The following is a 24268-nucleotide window of genomic DNA, read 5'->3' on the forward strand; positions in this document are numbered from 1 at the left end:
TAAAATAGATCTGTATTATTTCTTTCAAATACAGATTGCTTTAAAGTCCTGCACACTACTACACCTTTGGTATACTCTATTGAAAATCGTTCCTGAAGTCTGTAAGTCCTAAATCGAGGTTTAAAAGCTTTAACACTGCTCAAATCAGTGTGGCAGCTAGCCTCCAAGATGGCTCTCAATGACCCTGCCTCCAGTACTCACAGCCTTATGGAATTCCCTCTCACAGTGTACCAGGCAGGGCTGGTCTGTGTGATCAATAGCATAAGGCAAAAATGATGGTTATGTCACTTCTGAGAGTAGGCTGTAAAAATTTTTTACTTCTGGGGGCGCCTGGGTGGCACAGCGATTAAGCGTCTGCCTTCGGCTCAGGGCGTGATCCCGGCGTTGTGGGATCGAACCCCACATCAGGCTCTTCCGCTATGAGCCTGCTTCTTCCTCTCCCACTCCCCCTGCTTGTGTTCCCTCTCTCGCTGGCTGTCTCTATCTCTGTCGAATAAATAAATAATAAAAAATCTTTAAAAAAATTTTTTTTTTACTTCTGTCATGGGTCTCTCTCTCTCTCTTTGATCACTTGCTCTGAGGGAAAACAGCAGCCACACCCCATTAGGACACACAAGCAGCCTACTAGAGAGGCCCAAGTGGTGACGAACAGAGAGGCCTGCTAACAACCACACAAGCGAGTTTAGAAGTGGTTTCTTCAGGCACAGTTGGGCCAGGCCCTGAGATGACTACAGCTCCTGCAAACAGCTTGACTGCAACCTTGTGAGAGAAACTTTGAGCCAGAAGCACCCAGGTAAGCTGCTCCTGGATTCCTGACCCTCAAAAAGAATGCAAGATAATAAACATTTGTTTTGAGCACTGTATTTTAGGATAATCTTGTCCCTCAGCAATAGTTAATTAATATAATGAAACAGCCCTATTGACAAGCTTATTTATAACAAAGGTGTTAAAAAAAAAGAGCCTTTTCAAGATTCCTAAATTTCTGAGCTAGAACAGCTTTTAATAATTAGTTACTTCCTCAACATCTCTGCCAATATTACTTTAAAAATGTTAAAAGCACACATAAAATATACTTGTTGATTTAATTATTGCATTTGGTTAATGAGACTAAGGCATGTCAAAGGATTTATTCAATACATAAATTGTAACTGAGATCTGAAGATTAAATAGAAAATCAAAATTCATTTTATTAAAGTGGACATAAAAGAGTCCTTACCTTTGGAGACACATTCTAAAATATTATGGATGAAAGGACATAAAATCTGGATTTTGTAACAAGATAATATTGTAGCACTTCATAGGCATAAGGAGGTAGGAGGGTGAAGATGAAATAATATCGGCAATCAGGTGATAATTAGTTGATAGGCACTATCTCTTTATGTATAAGTGCACTGCTCTCCATCAAATTAGGGAGGTGGGCTCTTTGACACAAGAGAACGGCTAAGTTCCTCTGTAATGAAAGAAGCCTGGATTTGGACTCAGAAGAACCTTTCTTCTGGTTCTAATTCTGCCACTAGCAATGTAAACTTAGGCAATTCATTTAACATCTCTGAACATGAACGCCAACTGCAAACTAGGGACTGTATCTGACCTGATTTAAACAATAAAAAATATAATTTGAGCAATACCTTTGTCATTGTTACCAAATAAAGCAAGGTAAAAAAGCAGTAACACAGGTAAGAGAAAACCAAAGTTCAAAGGTAAGAGTATAATCTAAGATTAATTAAAACACATGTCACTGAACACAGAGACTACCTGTAGAAGCGTAAACAATAAAGTGGTAACTATGATTGTGTCTGGGGAAAGGAACTGGAAGGCTAGGGAAAGGGATGAGATTTTTTTTATCACCATTTTTTTCTATCTTCTGAAAATGATACCACACAAATGTATTATCTACTTTTTTTAATGGATAAAATTATCCCTCAGGAAAAAAAGGACACAGCCCCAGGGATTGTCTTGGAATTGAAAGAGAGTTCTAGCAACACCTTAAATCTCATCAAAGTATCTGAGGCTTCCTCCAATCAATTATGTTAATGAGTATAATAGCTAATGTCTCCTGAGCAATTACATCCTTCCAGGGTCTAGAGTAAGGACCATATATGCATTATCAACTAACTGGTACACATAGTTCTACAGTACTACCAGATGACCTGAACATTTTAGGTGGGAATGCCTAGAACCCACTGCAAGCCACCTGCAGACATTCAAACTGGTTAGGCAGTTTTTTGCTGTACAAACTCCAAAATGTCAAAGGGCATATGGTTGGTTCACTGCCTCGTAACTGAAGAATACAGATACATTCTAAATGCACTACTAAAGCCTGTCACAAAAACAACTGTGCATTTTAGCTACAAACTGAAGCATTGCAGAAAACAGGTAAATTATTTACTAATTAATGCCCAGCAAACTATCCGAATTCAAAAATAAGTCTCAGCTTGTATCTGGCTAGTTCTATATTTTCCTTAATTATAGAATTTTTATACTTTGTGTTTAAAAACACAGATTCAAATTAACATGCACCCATTCTCGGTTCCTCAATCAAAGGAAGGAAGGGAGGGAGAGAAGGGAGGGGGGAGGGAGGGAAAGAATTAATGAGTTATGTGTACAAAGAGAGGTAAGTGTGACATTATGGAAAGAACACAGAACTTTGGGTCTGAAGCCTTGAATTCATGTTCTAGCTCCACCACTTATTTGTATACACACCCTTAAACATAAACACTTCTATCATAATAAGATGTGAAGAAAGTAGTTTTAATCCTCCCTGCTGTAAAAGAAAATAAAGTTATACCAGCACTATCACTACCACAATTTTGAAATTGAGCTAAACATCCTCTAAAACTTATTTCCTCCTGTGTTCTTTCCTTCTATGAATGACACTACCATATCCCTGTTGCCCAAAATCTCAGTCCTATATGTCTCATCTCCCCTTTAACCTCACATACAATAAAGTTGTCAAATCAAATTCATCTAATGTCTGTCCTCTCTCTCATATTCATCCTCTCTTCTTTACTCCCACTGCCACTATCCTAATTCAGGCCCTTCCCCTCTAGTTTGTTTTATAGAACAGTTTTCTACATTTGACAAAATTCCACATCTGTTCATGATAGAAACTAAACAAAGTGCATTTAGAGGGAACACACTTCAACATAATAAAGCCTACCATAAATGGAGAACTCAAAGCCGACATCACACTTAAGAATGAAAAACAAAAGAGGTTTTCCTCTAACATCAGGACACCAACTCTCACTACTTTTATTTAGCACAATACTAAAGTCCTAGCCACAGCAATTACACAAGAAAAAGAAATAAAAGCATCCAAATTAGTAAGGAAGAAGTTAAATTGTCACTATTTGTAGAGGACATGATATTATACATAAAAAACCCTAAAGAGACCAACAAAAAAACTATTAGACTAAATGCATTCAGTGAAGTTGCAGAATAACAATTTCCTAATTGTTTCTTCCCAGTTTAATTCCATTCTACACCCCTCATCCAGAGCAATATTTGTAAAGCATAGCTTTGAGCATGATATTCTCTTGTTCAAAACCTTTGAGGGGCTCTTTTCTGTCTCTCAAAGGGCCTTCTTCACAGTCTGGCATTCAGTTAGGATGCTTCCCAACAGCCACTTCCTTTCCCCTTCCATTGTGAAGCAGCCCTAGTTTTCATCCCGAACTGTCTCTGGTCAGTTTTTGGTTTTTTTTTTTAAGATTTTATTTCGGGGCGCCTGGGTGGCTCAGCTGGTTAAGCATCTGCCTTCGGCTTGGATCATGATCTCAGGGTCCTGGGATGGAGCCCTACGTCGGGCTCCCTGCTTGGTGGGGAGCCTGCTTCTCCCTCTCCCGCTCACCCTGCTTGTGTGCTGTCAAATAAATAAATCTTTTTTTAAAAAAAGATTTTATTTATTCATTTATTTTAGAGAGAGGGAGAGTGCACGAGCAAGGGGAGAAGCAGAGGGAGAGGGACAAGCAGACTCTGCAATGGGCATGGAGCCTCATGCTGGGCTCAATCACACAGCCCCGAGATGAGGACCTGAGCGGAAATCAAAAGTCAGGCATTCAACCAATGAAGCACCCAGGCGCTCTAGTCTCTAGTTTAATCCCATCTTCCTTGCCAGACCAATTTGTTAAGAATAGGCCTCTGGCAAGTGTGACCTAAAGTGGTCTGATCACAGCAAAGACCCAGATCTGTGTTTAGTGAGGTGAGTGGGGCGTGGAGGAGGAAAGTTAAATCTCTTCTAGGGAAGGTGTTATATGCAAATGTGAAGTCTGAACTACTGCCTCCATTTTATTACCTTGAAGGAAGGAAAGCTATACTGAAAGGAAGTCAACACTGAGGATAAAGAGCTGCAATGAAACGGAGCGAGAGCTCTGCTCCAGACTGTAACGGAGCGAGAGCTCTGCTCAGATTATACCTGAACATCCCACCCCTAAAAAAAACTTATGTGAACCAGCCACATTCCTTTATTTCCTAGGTTCTGTCTGACCTATAACCACAAGCACTGTGACAGAAAAATCATCCAAAAGCTAGATTCAATCTCTCTTCCCAATTCATCTCCTACTCCATGAAATATTTAAAAGCAAGCATCTCTTTTAAGTGTGTAATATATACATTTGGTTCTAGAAACAAAATGTGGGAGCATAGATGCGGGAAAAAATAAGCCCCCTCTTCCCCACAGTTTGTCTATTTTCTTTATTGCATTATATGCTCCAAAAAATTTAAGAACCAATGCCACAGTACTTAGAGCAACTAAAATTCACCTTAATTCAGCCCATCCTAAAAAATAATAGAAACAAAAATGCAAATAATACCTCTCCAGATAAAAACTAACTAGGGTTATCTCTCTCTCTCCCCCTCTTTTGTGCTTTAAGTGTTTTTTTCTTTTTCAGAATGTTTGTTTCATCTACTCAAAAAATTTTTAGAAAGCACTGTCATTACTAACAAAAAGTCCTATTCATGCCAGTAAATTGATAGATTTAAAGAAAATGAGATAAGCACATCTGCCCTTATATAAGTTTTTCCAATTACTATGACAAATATCCCTTCTTTGCTTTCTTAAGGTCTTCATTTGGTTTAAACATATAAAACTCATGATAAGTATGTTTTAGGAATAAAGTCATTTACAGATGGGATCTAAAAGCAACATCGGCCAAAACACTGCAAGACAATAAGACTGTTCTTATTACTCCACTACATGAAAAGAAAAACTGCAGACCTTCTCTATGTTCTTTGCAGCTAGTGCCAGCACTGACCATGAAATGTTTACATAGCCCCTACACTAGGAGACAGGAAAGGAGCTGTGAGAGACCAGTGTCAAATCTATTGCTGCTTCTAGATTCAGCCTTCCTAAAATATTATTCTCTTTCAGCAACCTGAAGAAGACAATCAGATTTTTCATCAGAGGTATCTTATACCATCTAAATAATTTCCACTCTGCTATGTGACTGACAACAAATAAATCAGATTCCCACTAAGACAGAGATCAAGAGTCTACCTTATTTGTCACTGAACCGCCTCTTTTGCTTACTAGCTTCTTTCCTCTGTCTTCCCATCTCATTTGTCACCAGTGCTTTCCCCTTTCTTTTCCAAAATGGGGGAAAAAATTTTGTGATAGATTATTTTAGCATTAAACTCCTCAGTTTCAAAGCTATTCTTTCTTTTCCCATTTCACCTTAATTATTGGTCGTATAAAGGACTTCGGTTTTAAAAAAAAGTTCTTGCAACTACTAAGAATTTAATTTTTATCCCTCAAATTAAACACTTGAGGTGGACAAGGCCATTTCATTTATTTATTCAGTCTTTCGCTCAATATTCACAGAGATCTTTAAAGATGTCATACTAAATCAGTGGCAATGACTTCGACATAAAAAAATGCTACTGTGTTTCTTAGATTATTGCTCAGCTCATTTAACCACACAACTTCAGTAAAATGGTCACTCTGGCTTCTAATTAGTGACTAGAAATCAGAACTTCTATTTTTATTTTAAATTCTACCCCTCTGGGATAACAGGTGATCATTGTTTTCTTTAATGCAATCCTGTATTTTCCAGTTTTTAAAATAAGCATACATTACTTTTAAAATGTAAAAGCCACAATTTTTTAAAAAGCACTTACTGCCTTTTATTATTTCAAACCAATTACTTCATTATCCTCACTCCTGGTGGAATATTTCAGTGTGTACAATAGACATTGCTCAGAAAGCCCTACTAAAATGTCTGGGGGGGAAAAACCCACAAACAACCTCTTATATGCACCACCAACAAGTAGCAAAACCAAATGGGCTCATCTTTTGTTTGTCCCTGATTCTCTTCCTACTCTATTTTAAGCATCCAATAAAGTGTCTAAAAAGCATTTATTATAAGACAAGCAGGTTAATGCTTTAATTTTCTCTGAAAATATTCAATTTGTTGCTTCTGCATGGCACCCTCTAAATACAAATTTTAACTTTTCATACCTAACAGACAACAACGGGGAGTAAACAGTTGGGGGTCTCTTGGGTTCCCTTATCCTGGAAAGCTTTAATTCTTAGTCTCTCCCTAAATAAGCAACATCACAAAGTTTTACTCAAAAACAAACACAAACCCACATTTAGTCATACAAATACCCACAAAACTTTAAAGTTCCTATTAGAAAATACATAGATACTCTGGAAAGTATTAAGAAAAAACAGACTTTTTAAGAGAAAATATTTACAAAATGCATGTCCACATTTAAATCTGAATGTTCTCAATTCTAAGAATATCTTTTAAGGAAGTGTAAAGTTTTATGTCGCTGTGTAAGGAAACCTTGGGTACACCGTGGAAAAGCTCAAAGGCCCATAATCTCATAACAAAGCAGCAAGGTCAAAATGCAGAGGTCAGGGAACAGGGGAACAGAGAATAAAACAGTTCCCACACTTGAGAGACTATATCTCATTTCAGAAGACATTCAAAAACTATTCAGTTGTATTTGCTAAAATAATAAAATCATTTACACCCTCCTTTAAGTCCCAAAGCAAATCTGAATTTTACAAAAGAATTTCTTATTTTTAAAAGCAAGGACTTCAAGAAGTTACTTCTCTTCCATTTAAAAAAAAACCCACTCATCTCTCTCACACAGACACCAATGCTTCAGCTGTCCCTCAAAGACTTTCAGATAGATAAAAGCTGTCACCTGATCTATTCAACAGAGTTCAATGGGGCACAGAGATAAATACTAAATGTGCATACATGTCAACAGACATTTCACATCAAGGCCTCTGCTCCCTAATGATTCAACAAAATAGGTCTACTTCTTGGCCTTATGGCCATTCAGAAAAAGCTACATTTTTACTCCTGCTTGAAGGAGATTTCATTCCAGGGAAGAGTGAATGTGGTTTTGTTAAGCTTTAGTAGGTGCGACATTTGTGCGGGAGACGTTATAACAGCTCCACCAGCAGGGAGTTAAACCTGTGGGAGCTCCAGGGTCTAGGACACTCATCTGGATACCTCTGTACAATTTCTCACACTTTAACCCTAAAATCTGTGTTCCAAGTAGAAGAGAGGATGAAAGAAAGATTAGTAAAATCATGAAAAGAGGATTTTTGGAATAAGAGGTATGATTTTCTACTGCCTTCCACCCACCATACACCCATATTTTACACCCTCCCCACTGACCCCTTCCATCAGGGACAAGACAGGTTACAAGTGGTTCATAGTAAATGAGGCCTGTCCATCCTACACTGTGAGGAGTACATAAAATTTTACATTTGAGCACACACAGCTTTCACGTATTTATTTAAAATCAAATGGTAGCTAGGGCTGCCAATGGAAAAATAAGCACTGCCAGACAGGAGTGAGAACAACTAAACAAAATAACCTATTTTGTCATAATCACCTCAGTGGTACCAATGCTTCTGTTTTAATAAACTGCAAAATCACAGTCATTGTTCTCATGAACAATGGCACAAAGCAAATGAAGTCAAGTTGGAAAGCTCATTTCCCTGGAGCTGAGCCAGAATATTTTGAAATCCAGACAAAAGTTTATTTATTAAGAAAAAGAATACACTTGAGACAAGAGATGGGAAACATTCTTAAACAATCTGTTATCTTGTTACCCTAGCCATTTAAATTTCCTTAAAGTTTAGGGTTAAAGTTGAAGTGAAGAGAAATTAACTTAGAAAATAAAACACTGTGGTCCTGGAAGTGAATCATCCATAATCTTTAAATCTATAACCAGGTTAGCCCTAAATTTCTGCTGCTCAAACTATTCCTATGCAGGTCTGTAGCTGATTCTCATGGAATTCCATCTGACATGCTGATGCCGATTCTTATAATCAGGGAATCATCCAAGAGTCTGAGATGCTCACTTCCCTACACAACAATTCCTGTCTCATCTACCTAGAGGGAAACAATCCTTCGCTATTTTAGTCCCAATCTACAGCAAAAAGAAAAAAAAAAGTAAAAATATAAATTTATTACACAGAAAGAATACTGTTGATCTAGCAGACTGTCCGTTTTCTCAAAGACCTATGAGAAAAGAAAAAGAAACTGAAGGTATACTAGAAACACAAAGTATTAAACCTGAAAAGCCATGGAAAATAAGAAACCCTGACAGTTTCTGCTGGGGATGAAGGTAACTGGAGGAATTAGACATTAAAAAATCTTCACTATCAATGACATTGGAAATTTTTATCAAAAGAGTATTTCTTCTTCTTTACAGGGAAGAGACAACCAAAAGAGCAATAGAAGTGGCTTCATGAGGACTAAGGTGAAAGTAAGGGTGATCTCTGAAGAAGAGATTAGGGGAGAAAAATGTACAAAAAGCCTGGTCTGAGCAAATTTTGTGCCAAACTGTACAGAAGAATTAAGACTGTCAAAAACTGGGCACCTGGGTGGCTCAGTCGGTTAAGAACCACAACCGGCTCCCTGCTCAGCAGGGAGCCTGCTTCTCCCTCTCCCTGGGCCCCTCCCCTCTCTGCTCTAGCACACTCAATATCTATCATATAAAATCTTTTTTAAAAAAGTCTATTAAAAATTTATGTATCACTTCTACACTGTTTCCTCAAACTATAGAGTATGTCCCTGTGTTAAATAAATGACTGTAAGAACGTGCTATACTGGAAAAGAGGACAAGAGGAAAGGGTAAGAAAACATGGTCTTCAAACCAGAAACCTGGATTCTGAGGCTTGGGCAGGAGAAAATTATGTAAAACAGGGAGATTTACATCACAAGGCCTTTGGGATCTAGAAAATAGACTACTTAAAAATATCTTTAAACTGGGTTTCACAGTTTAGAACCTATATCTAAGCATTCAGCATGCTGGTCCTGGCAGCAGGGTTGAACTTAAAAGATTCTATAACTCTAAAATTATAATCTCACCTATTTTTATTGCACCGTATACTTTAAAGCTCTTTTCAAGACACGGTCACATTTTATAATTGAGAAAAGCATCTAGAAAAGTATCTAGTTGTCTCGATCAGCATAAGTGTTGAAAAACATACTCCCATGTGTGTCCTCAGATTATGATTAAAAAAAAAAAAACTACAGGGAAGAGAAGCAAACGGACTACTTTTGCAGCGGTATTCCTAAGAGAGCAGGAATATGTGAAAACTATTCACAGCTCATCAGCAACAGTCACTTAGCACTAGCATTAACTAGATAAATTTCCCATTATGTATCGGCTGTCCACAATTACTGCGGTGGTGCACATGATGCCACCTCTTTCTCTTCCGTCCAGTAAAAGCACAAGAGAAGGGAACTGAGTGAGAACAGCATGATTAGAGGGAAGACCTTGATTCCATTCCACTTATTTTAAAACTTGTATCACTTACAACCTCAGTATTTCAACTATTGTTAATAATTACTGTGACTCAGCTCAGCAGCGGCAGGCCCACTGTGTCACCACCCACGAGTTGAGGACAGCTCGTCTAGAGGATCTGGAGGGGCAGCAAGGCGCAGGGCAAGAGGACTATGTTGGAGCCAGAGAGCCTGGGAGGTAATCCCAGCTTTAAGTAACTGTAAGTTTGGGGAACACTTCACATAAGATGAGGAAAATAACACCTTCAAGTTATTGTGAAGACTAAAAGTAATGTTTATAAATCACCAACCACAATTCATGACTCCATAAATGTTAGCTATTTTCATAGCTTCATCATATAAAGGTGACTTCTAGACCTACTTCTGACTTAATAGTGCTAGTACTTATCTTTGAAAGTCATTTAGAGAAAGTATTAATTAAAAAATAGCTTTGCACCAGTGATGTATACAAGTTTATAAGAGAAAAATGAAAGGTATTAACTCAAAAAGTTCATGTTAATTAAAACACTTATAATATTTAATTTAGAATAAAATTAGTAAGTCACAGATTCTTGGAAAAGGTGCAGGGATGTCTGAGAAAGCAACTTATCTTCATGATGTGCTATCTCAGCAGCATATAAAATACCTCCACTTTTTTCCCTAGAATTCTCACTACTTAGCTCCTTACACTTGTTTTGTTTGAAAAGTAATGTGAAAAAGATAGTTTCATATTAAACATTTTTGGAATCTCCAGCTAAAAGGTCATTAGATGGTGCTGTTTTATTTTATTTTATTATTTTTGAGAGTAAGAGTAGGAGCAGGGGGGCAGGGGAGGGGAACAGAGGGAGAGAGACACAGAATCTTAAGCAGACTCCATGCCCAGGGCAGAGCCTGATGTGGGGCTCAATCTCACAACCTTGACATCATGACCTAAGCAGAGATCATGACTTGAACAGAAATCAAGAATCGGACACTTAATCAACTGAGCTACCCAGGAGCCCCTAGATGGTGCCATTTTAATAAGTCAAGCCTTAGGCAGAACAGAACATTATACAAGGTAAAATAACGACAAAATATGCATGGGAAAAAATATAGAGGATTAAACTTCATAGAAGCAAAGGAACTATCCTGGCTGACCAAGTCCAAAACCGATGAGGGATGCCCATGAAGAAGGAAACTATGAACATCCTAAGATACTCCTCTAAAATCACAACTGAAGCTACAAATACATTTTCTGAAACTTTATAAACACTACCCACCATTTATGTGCCATCACCTGGCATTACTTTATAAATAAATGTTATATGCTTAAAAAACAAAAACAAACAAAACCTTGCTGTTACCTGCATACTTGCTTGCATAAAGTTGATTTTTTAAAAAAGATTATTAATTTGTCATAATTTCAAGAGAGAATAGGCTAATAACAAATTATAGTAGCTCACTAGAAAGCTGATATATATGTTTTTAAAAAATTAATCATTCATCTACTCTCTTGCTTTTTCATCAATCTCAAGTTTCTCATTTTTTAAAAAACTAGTTTCCATTTTAGAGGTTAAAAAAACCCACACATAAATCAAATATACTGATTTTTATTGTCAGTAATAAAAGGAAAAGTTATATTTTTGTCCATGTCAAATTACCTCATTCATTTACTCAAACAACCTATTTGAGTCACTATTTTTGGTCACTGTACATACAATAATAAACAAGACAGACAAAGGTCTGGCCCTCTAGGAGCCAATAATCTAACAGGGAAGACTGACATGTAAAAGTAAACAAATGCATTTATATAGTATATTGTCAGGTGTCATTAAGTGCTATTAAGGAAAATAAAGTAGGGTTACTGGCAAGAATGGGGCAGGCAGGGAGAGGAAGAACACTATTTTATATAGATGGTCTGGGAAGGCCAATCTTGCAAAGCTGTGGGGCTGCACTATCCAAGAGGACAGCCACTACTCACATGTGGCTATTAAACACTACAAACATGGCTAGTCCAAATTGAGATGTGAGGTAAGTGTAAAATACACACTGGATTTTGAAGATTTAGTAAGAAAAAAAGAATGTTAAATATCTCATTAATAATTTTCATGTTGAGATTATAATATCCTAGATACATAAATAAAATACATCATTAAAATTAATATCGCCTATTTCTTTTTACCTTTTTGAATGTGGCTAATAGAAAATTTAAAACTACATATGTGTCTCATATTATATTTATAATGCACAATGCTGGTCTAGAAAGAGGATTCCAGGGAAAGAAGAGAAGATGAACAAGCCACGAGACGAGAAACAGCTGTTTTTAAGGACCTTCAAGAAAATCAACATAGCATCAGAAAAGGTTGGAAAAGTAGGCAAAGGCCAGATCATGAAGAGCTTTGCAAACCAGGGGGCTATAAACTAAATAAGTGTCCCTCCCAAAATTCATATGTCAAAATTTAATCTCCAATATGATGGTATTTGGAGGTGGGGCCCTTGGGAAGTGGTTAGGTCATGAGGGTAGAGCCCTCATGAATGGGATTCATGCCCTTATAAAAGAGATCCCAGAGAGCTCCCTTACCCCTTCCACATAAGAGGGCCATCTATGAACCAGGAAGAGGGCCCTCCCTAGTCATGGGATCTGCTAGCACCTTGAACTTGACTCCCAGCCTCCAGAATTGTAAGAAATAAATTTGTTATTTATAAGCTACCCCCAGTCTATGGTATTCTAGTATAACAGCCTGAACAAACTAAGATACAGGGTAAACAGTTTAAGAATCTTACTCCAAATACAAAGGAAGCTATTGAAGAATTTTACATGGAAAAAATTATTCTAAGATCCCATTGCCTATTCCATTTGTGGATAGTTGGCAGTATCATTCATACTGCTAGTATAGACTTCAAGAGATTATCTAATACAGTGATTTCAAACAGGGGTCCCTGGCTCCCTAAGGGCAATGTAGATAATAATTGAGAGTCCATGAATTGATATTAATATTTCAAAAAGCTTATTAAAAACTGTACTTTTCCTGTAAAGGGAACTTCAAAGACTAATTGATTTTTTTTCCTTTCCTTGTGGCTGAAATTATAATTACTCAATTGGTCCTCATGTGGCATATGTGATATATATCAGTCCTTGTACTCTATGTCATTTAGGTTTTTTTTTTTTTTTTTTTTTAAACAGATACACTTAGTTTTTTCACTCAAAAACAAGTTCAGGCTCATGGAAGAGAGGAGTGGTATGTTCAGAAATCAGTCATTTCACTGAATCCCTTCAAAATAGATGAAAACACTGAGCCCACAGATGTCCTAAGACACAGGCCAGGATTGGACTCCTGGCTTCTGACTGTGCATCCAGCTCTAATTATGGTTTCACAAGCATTCATACATTCCTTTTAAAAATTATAAACTTATCTAAGGACGAATAACAATTTATGCTAAAAAAAGATAGATGATAAAACCCAGTAAAAAGAGCAAAGAGATTTTTATTTTTTTTAAGATTTTATTTTTTATTTATTCGACAGAGATAGAGACAGCCAGAGAGAGAGGGAACACAAGCAGGGGGAGTGGGAGAGGAAGAAGCAGGCTCATAGCGGAGAGGCCTGATGTGGGGCTTGATCCCATAATGCCGGGATCACGCCCTGAGCCGAAGGCAGACGCTTAACCACTGTGCCACCCAGGTGCCCCGCAAAGAGATTTTTAAAAAGATGATTTATTTATGTAGTAAATGCCTTATATTTATATGGTAAAATCTTATCTTTACATAAATTCATTAATAAAAACAAAAGTAACATCATATATACACTCTTCTAACTTTTTGATCAATGAATAAAGGAATTCATTCATGCAAGAGACATTATCAGTGCTGACCATAAAAAGAGACAATGTAGGTCAGGTCGTAATGTCATAAAGACCAGTAGTCTCCTTCTTAATATCTTTCCTATAAGAAGTTAAAAGATAATCCCATTTGATTATAAGGTTATCCATGTGGTCCCTACACCAGCAGATTTTACAATCTGTACGATATAGCACATGTTACTAAGGAGGTGGCAAACGTAGTGGTTATGGACATGAATGAATCACATTGCCAGACAAGACTTTTCAATCCAGGGCTCAGGCTTCTGTTCCATTTGCTAATACAGGACACACCAGCACAGAGAGCTCAGAATATGAGAAGACGACACTTATGTCCATCCCTCCTCCCATATAATCACTTACTGTATGAACCTGGGTGAAGTACTTAAACTCCCTAGTCTCCATTTCCTTACCTGCCAAACAGAGAAGATGATGCCACCTCCTAAGGTGGTCGTCAGGATTAAGTGAAGCAATAACTGTGAAGATCTACCACAGTGCTTGCCACATGGAAAGCAGTGGATAAATATTAAGTTATTATTGGTATTTCATTGTAGATTCTTACAGAATGGTGACTGTCACCTATATACCCTACAACCTGGCACACTCTAAACAATAAACATTGAACAATTACTCCAAAGTGTACTGGCTAGTTATGGCTTTCCTAAAAACAAAATTTAGGTTGTTATCTATCAGAAATGTTAAGGGTTTGGATATAATAGCACTTGTTTCCTAAAGTATCTTATGTAGGAAAACTGTCTCTACCCTACGATGAATTTCAGAAGAGGAAAATGTTTTCTTCTCTATGAAGCCTCATGAAAATTTTGACTAATAATGCACTGTATTCTAGACATTTTTATTACTCCAACTGTATCTGTGACCAGCAGAATTAGTACAAGCAAAAGGATGTACTCAGGAATTTCAGAACAGTCTGTCTTAACACCTCAGCAGATGTTACTTGTACTCCTCCAGCCTCTTTTGTCTCTCCCCACCCCCCTTTTCTTTCCCTTTCTCTTACTATTTTCTTCTTCTCCAAAGACACATCCTTCTCTCGTCCGCTTTCCCTTCCCGTCTCATCATCTCATATTCTGAGCTCCCTATGCTGGTATATCCTGCATTAACCAATGGGACAGAAGCTTGAGTCCTGGGGTCATTAACTCAGAGTTTAACTGCACTCACTACACCGATTTCACTATAGAGAGTTTTATTCCCAGTGGATTTTTACAATCAAGTTAGCACTGTACCATAGTAACTAGACCTTGAATCTTTGGCCTCATTACAATGGAGGCTGATCCTTGTATTTCTCCTTCCCCAGCCTCCCAGTTACCAGGACAAACCTTTAAACTCCCAAACATAATCCATCGTGGGCCAAGGACCGTGTGGAATGTATAAAAGGAAACCTCCCTGAACTGGAGGCCAAAGGCCAGAAGGGGGCGCTCTCATATCCCATCACACTTCATTTGCAGAACCAACAGAAAGACACCTTGAAAATCCAAACTACCACCTCAGCAGGAGGAAGAAAGGTTTTCTCCTTGCCTGGCAACAGCCCAGCCAATAAGAGACTGTCACAACTCAGTGACACTGAAAAGCTACTACATTTTGAACTCCCAGTTTACCCCAATGGACTTTTTGTTTATAAGAGCCCCTCCTGACTCCTCTTTCCTCTATAAAAGAGGGGTACTCTACTTTCTTCTCCAGACTTGCCTACGGTTTTCCTGTAGCTTGCATGTCCTGAATCACAATTCTCTGCTATTCTTGAATAAAAACACACTTTTCCTGGTAAAATAACTTGGCAGTTTTATTTTTAAGAGTAACAGTGACAAGATAACTAACAACCAAGATACTACCAATGGTGGTCAGCTCAGGGCAGCTCTAACCCCTGAAGCTGTACAACAAGGCAGTTTTTAAAAGGCATATTTTAACAGTCTTAACTGTGACATGCAGTCTGGAATAAAGACAAGCCTGAAATGCTTGCTAAACTCAAGTCAAGCTCATCTCTTCTCTAAGCTTAAATAAAATAACTATGGAGCATAGTGTACTGGAACAGCTAGGCTCTAGTCTGATGTCTGCTGCTAGTCAAATGTGTTCTCTCAGAGGGTCCTTAATCTTTCAGCCTTGGCTTCTTCGCTGTAAATAATGTCTAAGGTCCCTTTCAGAACTATCGTGGCATGACACTCTCGGTATCAACCAAACTGTGTACAGCTGACCTTTGAACAACACAGGTTTTGAACTATGCAGGTCCACTTACATGCAGTGTTTAAAAACTAAGTACAGTACAGTACTGTAAATGTATTTTCTCTTCCTTGTAATTTTCTTAATAACATTTTCTTTTCGGGGTGCCTGTGTGGCTCAGTCGGTTAAGCCTTTGACTCTTCATTTCCGTTCAGGTCATGATTCACAGTGGTGAGATCGTCAGGCTCCCTGCTCTGTGCGGAGTCGGCTTGAGATGCTCTCCTCTGCCCCACACGCACATGCGAACGTGCGTGCACATGCATTCTCTCTCTAAAATAAATAAATAAATCTTTAAAAAAATTTTCTTTTCTTGGGCGCCTGGGTGGCTCAGTTGGTTAAGTGTCAGACTCTTCGTTTTGGCTCAGGTTAAGCGTCAGACTCTTCATTTTCACTCAGGTCATGATCTGAGGGTCCTGAGATCGAGCCCCATGTCAGCCTCCCTGCTTAGCAGGGAGTCTGCTTGTCTCCTTTCTGCCCTTCCCCTCCACTTGGCTGTGTTCTCACTAATAAATAAATCTTCAAAAAAAGTTTCTTTTCTTTAGCTTATTTTAAGAATACAGAATATATGTAATATACATTATGTGTATTATCTGACTATTTATGTTATCGGTAAGGCTTCCAGTCAACAGTAGGCTATTAGTAGCTAAGTTTTGGGTGAGTCAAAAGTTATATGCAGATTTTCAACTGTATTGGAGGGGATCAGCGCTCCTAACCCCCACCTTTGTTCAAAGGTTAACTATATTTGAATTTAGATCATGGTCTTCACTGCCTCAAAGCTCTTCTGGAAACCACACCCAAGAAAACCAAAGCTAAAAATAAATAGAGGCACCAAGGAAGAGATTTGAACAAGGGCCTATGGCAGGGATTGCACCCATCATACTTCAGTACTCCTCAGCAGAACTAAATCCAAACTACCATTGGAACCCTTTAAGAATATTCTGGCCACCACAAATTCGTGGACTCATAGGTAAACTTTATACTCATTCATCTATTAAACACTACGTATAAGGTACTATGCAAGAGAGAGGCAAAGACCATAAGCCCCCTCTTGGGGGCTTGCATATTTACCTTACTTAAATAAAGGTCCTTCATTTCTCTATTGCCTGAGACATTTGCTGCTGTAAATCAAGCCATATAAATTCCTACAGCTAGGTCTTAGAGGAAATGAGAGGCATAAAAGAAAATTTCAAAATGTCGTCTGCCTTTCTATTCTACATGTCAACTAATTCCAACATCTTTTATTTATACCTTTCTTCTTTATGCAATAATCAATTTGAAACATGTATTTAACATTTAAATAAAATGTAAATATTTCTACTTTAATATCTAAAAAGGGACATATTTGTTTACGGATAAAGTGCATTTTAAAAATATACAGTGAATAGGAGAAGCACAACATCTAAGATGAACTAAAGAAAGGACAATAGGAAATACCAGTATATCAGGGTGTATGTATGTATGTGTGTGTGTGTGTATATGTATACACACACACACATATACATGAAATATATATATACCAAAGAAGTCTTTTCCACTGTTGGTAAAGCTAGGCTTCACTAGGAGGAGTGTCTAAAAAACAATCTACAGCCCTGATAACTTTATCATAAGGTTTTAGTCTATTTAACTGTTACTTCATCATATGGCTTATATCCTTGATTTTATTTCAATACCCCACCACCTGCAGAGTGTGAATTCTAGGAACATGCATACGTTAAGAAAAAAATCTATAAAGCAATAAGTAGAATTTATATTTAACAGAAGTCAACTTAGACCTTTTACAGGCAGGGTGACAACTTGCTAAGAAACAGTGTGATAAAAATAGATCGGTTCCATAAAAGTAAAATAGAAACTTAACTATATTTAACTTTGAAATTAATGCAGCAAAACAGAAACAACCTCCTGACTAATTTGCCTAACTCACTGGCCTTGTTTCCTCCTCCCCAAATGAAGCTCTGTGGAAACAGTCAAGAAGATGGTTAGTTGGGAACATGATGCTACATTCTCTTGTTTTCCTTTCATCTTACTGGCCATACTTCCTAATCTCTTCAGCTGTTTCCTCTTCATCCTCCTCACCTCTGACTGCTGGAGTGCCTCTAGGATTCAACCCTTCAGCCTCTTCTCGTTTCTATCTATACTCACTCCCGGGTAATGTCATCCAATTTCATGGCTTTCAATTTATGTCTATATAAAAATTTTGATGCCTGAGAGATGCCTTGCCTACTCGACATCTCCATTTGAATATCTAATGGATATCTCAAACTTAACATGCCCAAAACTGAACTAATCTTTTCCCACCTGCTTCTCTATCAGTCTTCCTATTTCAGTAAATAGAGGTGTTTATAATTGTCTAGGACAAAAACCTTAGGAGCGATCTTTGATCACTTTCTCTGAATATGAACATCATATCCAATTCATCAGCAAGTCCTGCTGGCTCTACCTCCAAAATAATCCAGCTTTGTACCACTTCACTGCTACTGCCTCGGTCTAAGCCACCAACACTTCCCACCTCACATACCAAAAAAGAGTTTCCTAGCTGGTCTGCTTCTAACCTTGCCCCTAACATTGTCTAACCAACAAGGCAGCCCAGCAATTCTTTTAGAGAGTACATCAAGTCTCATCATTGCATTGCTCAAAAAACTTCCCAGTAGCTTCCCATCTCAGAGTAAAAGCTCACCAATTGTCCATTAGGCCCTACACAATCTCCCCTTCCCTTTCTCTGTGATTGTATCTACTATCTTCCTCCTCCCTCAACTCCAACTACCTTGGCCTCCTTACTGTCACCTGCACAAATTGGGCACTCTCCCACCTCATCCCTGCATGTACTGTGTCCTCTGCCTGCAGCGCTGTTCCCCAAGACAATCCACATGGCTTGCTTCCTCATCTCTCTCAAGGCTCTATTCTAAGGTCACCTTTTCTGTGAGGCCTTCCGTAGCCATCTCATTTAAAATCCGCAATCCTACCATCCCACCATTTAGCTGGCACTACCCTAGTCTCACTTCCCTGCTTTACTTTCCCTCGTAGCACTTACTGTCATCTAGCAAACCATATATTTCATCATTTGTTTACACTAAAATATAATAAGCACTATGATCGCAGGGATTTTTGACTGCTTTGTTCACAGCTGTCCCCGGTGCCCGGAACACAAGCTACACCTTAAGGCTTTCAAAACTATTAGTTGAATGAATCACTGATACTGAAATACCATCGGACAAAAGTATTACTTCGAAACACCAAATATTATGAGCAGAAATCTCAAGCATCCACACTCATGCATAGTCTTCCAAAAAGGAGAAGCCAGTTAGTGTCTAAAAAATGAAATAGAAATTAATTTTTTACCGCTTAATTTTGTTAAAGCCATCTGCACTGTGCCTGAAGAGTCCCAGGCCGCACCTACAGGTGTTTTAGCTTTACGAGGCATATAAACTTGAGATAGAAAAGAAAAAAATAAGGCGTTTTCATCAGTCACTACTGACAAAAGGCCTCCAAGTGACCCATTACTACAAATGATTAGGATGTTTAGGGGAGAAAGGACTCTAGAAAAATAAAATAATCCCTTCAATCCCCAAAGAGGAATCTCTCCAAATCTCTCTGCAGACATGTTTTCTGACTTCATATCCCTTAACAAAGCCATTCTTAATACGTACATAAAATCTTAATTGAAGAAAGAACATGATTATATAACTACACATACAGAAGAACCTGGTACTCATCCATTTTTTCCAAAAATCTTTAACTAAAACTAAATTTACAGTTTTTGTTGAAAACGTTTTGCTGTGAGCCTGGCTTAAAAAGATACTTGCTTAGCTAAGACACGGGCTGATCAGTACTCTTACAGCTGAACACATTTGTTTACTACTGTTTATTATTTAATACAGCTTTCCCAGTCCCCTCTATTACTCCCCAAAAAAGTAAAAGAGGAAACAAAAATACACATTGGTTCAAGCAATAAGGCATGCTATGTCCAAAGCAAGCTGTTCTGGAAAGCTATGACCTAAGTGTTTAACACTGACACAGATAAAGTTCAGGCGATAGATGTCACTTGTCTCACCCATTAACAACAACAACAAAAAAATGAAGATTCAGATCCCAAGAAGGCAAGCAGAAAGAAAGAGGCGTGAAAAATGAAATCGGTCGTTTCTCCCGGGCTCCTCCCGGCACTGCGCACTCAGGTGCTCCTCCAGGAAAAGCCAGGCAGTAACACACGGTGCACCCAAGTGAGGGGAGAATGTCCAACTACTAAACTCAGAAACAGTGTGGGCAGTGTCAACAAAGCGTCGTGCCGAGTCCCAAGCGATCAAAGGTCCTCCCCAGCTCCCGTGACACTGCCAAATAGACAGGATTCCAAAAGGTGACTTGACCGTCATCGCCGAACGCGAAGCGGGAAGCGGCGCAGACCGAGAACAGTCAAGGATGAAGTCCAACCAGCCTCCCGCCTGCACTCCCCTGCAGGCCGTCACCGCCTCGGTGGGCGCGACCCCCGCAGCCCAGCGGTCTCTGTCGCCGCCTCCCCCGAGGGGGCCTGAGCGCCGAGTCACGTGCCAGGGCTGAAACTTCGCAGTCGGGCGGAGAGGGTGGGGGGTGGGATGGATGCACCGGATCGCGGCAAGGCCGGGGAGTTAGCGCGCCCGGTGACTCACCGGCCGCCTCCGCGTGCAGCTGCGGGCGAGGGGGCCAGCGTGCTGGGTGGGGGCCGTGCCCTCGAGGCCGCCCCCGCCCCCGTTATTAATAACCCGCGCCTGGGAGGCACAAGCCTGAGGCGGGCGCCCTCAGCGGCGCGACGCCCGCGGGCTCAGCAGCGCACCCTGCACGCGGAATAAATAACAATGTCATTAAATCGCCGCCCGGGCGCCGGTCCGGATGGAGAGCGGGCGCCACCGGGAGCCGACTTTGTCTAGAACCCGCCTCCCGCGCGTCCCCGCAGCGTCCCTCACGTCCCTGAGGGGACCCTCGCGCCGCCGTAGCCCGGCCTTACCCGCCAGCTCGTCGGGCTCCAGCCCGCTGTCTGCGTCGATCCCGCACAGCACGAAGTAGTGCGCGAAGCGGCAGGCGGCCGGGGAGGAGCCCGAGCCCGGGCCGGGCGCCGCGCCGCTCCCGCTCATCCCGGCCGCGCTGCGCGCTCCGCTCGCCGCCGCCGCCGCCTCGCCGTCGCTCCGCCGCGCACACGCGCTGGAGCGCCAGCTCGCGCGTCGGTCCCGATCTTGGTCCCGGGTGGGGGAGGGGCGCGCAGGGGGAGTGTCGGCGTGAGAGGCTCGCGCCGCCGCAGCTGCGCTCGCTAGCTGGAAGCCGCGGCGTCTGGCGCCCGCCGGTCAGCTGAGCTGCGCTCGGGCTGTGGGAGCGCTGGGAGGGCGGGGGCGCCGAGGACCGGCGCGTGGGGTGGGAGGGGGCGGAGAGGAGGGCGCGCTCGCGAGGGGCGGGAGCGCGCTCTCCGGTGGTGTGCGCGCGCGCGCGCACCGCGGGCTCCGAGGGAGCGCCTGGCGCGGGCAGGATTCGTGCCCGCTAGCCGGGGCCGCGGCGAAGGGGGCGGCCGCACAGACGCCTGCATGGCCTCCGCCAGCCAACTACAGGGTTAGCCGCAGCGCAGGATCCTGTCTTTCAAAGGAGATGCTACCTATCGTAATTAAAAAATAAAAAAATAAAAAAAAATGCAGCTTTGGGGAAGGTTAACAACCAGTCGGAGATCATTTCCCACAACGGCCTGGACCATCAACGTCTTTTAAACTGTGACATGTGGAAATGCCTGTCTCGTTTTGAGATCTTAGTCCTTGAATCTTTCCCTCAGCCCTCACCCCATCTACAAGCCATCCTTACTCAGTGAATTCGTGACAACTCAATATCCACAAAGCGTTGGGACTTCTATAAGGACAATTGCTTATCCCTCTTCTGTAATTTATCCTGACATTTTCCACGTCAGTGTAAAGTAGCCAAGGCTCTCCAGTTAGTTCCCCAGCTCTGTACTCAGCTGATATTATCAGCTCTCCCTGCAGGTATAATTGGAGGCTGATAAGGCAACAGAAATTAGACCCTGAACTCTGCTCCTCAAAAGGAGCTTTCTTACCCCGCTCTTCCCTCTGAGATTCCATTCTACAGAAGGAGTTCACCAACCAGGTTTTATTCCTTTGAAAGGTGAAAAAACGAATCGATCCATTTCCACATTGTCTTTCTTTCCACACCACTCCCTACTTTTCTGTAAGGATTTCGGTATTGGGGGGAGGGAGGGCAACACGCACACCACTGGTAGGCATCACGCATAGCACTGGTAGGCACGCAAACCTTCCAAGCAGGTGCACGGAGAGATAGAACAATTATTTGACTGAATAATCTTCCTGGAGGATACCTATACGTGCGTACTATCATTTACTGTAGCTTCTATCCTCACTTTCTTTCTTTCTTCAATTTTGAAATGTGAGAAGAATCAAGGAATCAGGGTGAACAACGGTGTGGGTAATTGACCTTTTGCTCTTATTGCACCCTGCCCTCTTTCTTCCAAGCACTCGTAATGACTTTTTCTGTTTGTCTTAGCTGGATTGTAAGCTCCACAGAGCAGAAGTCGTGCTCTGTGTTTCATCATATTTCTAGTATCTAGCAGAACCCTGGTCCCACTGAGCCCTTCAATTTATTTTTATTGAATGAATGAAAGAAAGGTTATCTAGGTAGTAAAAGGTTGTTGATGCTACTAGGAAATATACAAACTTTAATATCTGTAACATTTGGGAACATATGCTAACTTGGTGTTATAGAATTATTGCTTTTCCTCCTATAGAGAGTACTGAAATACATAAAACAATTTCACTAATAAGGAGAAGAGGGAGTGACCAGGATGTGTATGTGTTTCTCCTAACTACTTTTGGTGATTGCTTCTTAAAGAATGTTTGTTAGATTCTAGACTAATCAAACAAAGCACAATAGAAAATGAATTTACCATCTGCACTAACTGTGAGACATGTCATTTTTTGTTCACTTGAAAAGCAACTGATTTATGAGTTTGTAAGCCCTGCATTAATGTTATTAAGATGAAAAAATTGAAAGAAACCCAAACAGAATGCATTCAATTATGAGATATAAATCTCATCAAAATAGAGAAAATCTCCAAAATCTTTCCTAAAGTTCCCAAGAGAATAGTCACACATTATAAAATTAAACTTTAATTTGAGAATACCTGGGTACATTCCTAATTATCACTTCAGAATGATACCATATAGGTATATTCTGTATTAAATTGCAATGAAATAAAAGGACAATCAAGAATTAACTATATCATTGCATACATGTTTTCCTCCACAATAATGACACAGAAATAATTTAGCTAAGCACACAAAAGGCCTTGAAATAAATTGTCCAAAATATTTAAATTTTGTTGAGGAGGAGAGAGATCATATGCCTCTTCCCATGCTAAGACAACACTTGTCAATACCATTCTTCCCCTCCAATAGGCAATCAACACATACACCAAATCAAGACAGAAGGAATTGCTAAAGTAACTTCAGAGCCCCAGACATTCATTGGACAACGCTTTACTAACAGAATCACTATATGCCACCAGGTTAGCAGTGCTCAGTCGAGGACTCACTCTTCAACTACCCATAGACAGCAGACCCTAGCTCAGCTACTCCAAGCATAAATCATGCCGTTCATTTAGGATTTACCAGAGTCCTTCAGAGGTAGCAAATCGTTCCTCAGATACTTAGAGCATTGCCTTCCATTCTGCTGTTGTTCCTTGTATATTTGCTGCCTGAATTGAGAACCTGCAGCGGAGTCACTAATCCCAACTTTAACCTCTAAGTAGCACAAAACATGCCAAATAATCACAATTCCAACAAAAGGAAATCCTGAGTAACATTTTCTTCTGCCAGGGTTTTAGTTTTCTGGGAAAATCTTATCACAACAAAAGTTTATTTGGAAAATTGATCATCATATTCTCTCATCATAGTTTCAGAAAAAGGGTTAGTTTATGCCAGTTAAAGTCTGCTAGCAAAATAGCTGACTCACAGTTTTGCCTAAACTTGTTTCTACCTTTTACAATGAATCCAATATTACTAAGACTCTCCTTTATGTAAGTTATTGTGCTAATGCTTTGAGAATATGAAATTTAAAAAGACGTGGCCCCTCCTCTTCAGGAGTTTATAGCCTAGTAGAAAGAAAAATATTTTTCAAAGATAATTAAAAGATCAAAAAGAGATAATAAGAAGTAAATTCTGGTATATTCCACATGACAAGTTCAAAAAGCAATACAGGATTTAGTGAGCAGAGATGTCAAATCTTTTTAAGGAATTCGGTAAGATATTATGAAAGTGATAACTTTTGAGATGGGCCTTACAAGAGCAGTAGGATTTCATGAGTTAAAGACGGCAAGGGAGACATTCCAGGCACAGAAGAAATGACTGGGGTAAAAAGTGTGTAGAGGGAGAAAAAAAAGTGTCTAGACGACAGCAGTTCAGTTGGAGCCACAGCATAAA

General features: G+C 40.0%; 1 protein-coding gene across 1 annotated transcript in view; it reads right to left on the bottom strand.

Annotated features, from left to right (window-relative positions):
* Nucleotides 1-20922, bottom strand: part of DENND5B (DENN domain containing 5B) — a 181963-nt gene extending 161041 nt beyond the window's left edge. The window contains exon 1 of the mRNA XM_040642308.1: nt 20788-20922. Coding sequence (XP_040498242.1) covers nt 20788-20914 — 127 coding nt within the window. The 5' untranslated portion in view covers nt 20915-20922. The remainder of the gene's footprint in view (nt 1-20787) is intronic.
* Between the last annotated feature and the right edge of the window lie 3346 nt (nt 20923-24268).

This window comes from Ursus maritimus, unplaced genomic scaffold (genome assembly GCF_017311325.1).
Source record: "Ursus maritimus isolate PB19 unplaced genomic scaffold, ASM1731132v1 scaffold_26, whole genome shotgun sequence".
Taxonomy (NCBI): Eukaryota; Metazoa; Chordata; class Mammalia; order Carnivora; family Ursidae; genus Ursus; species Ursus maritimus.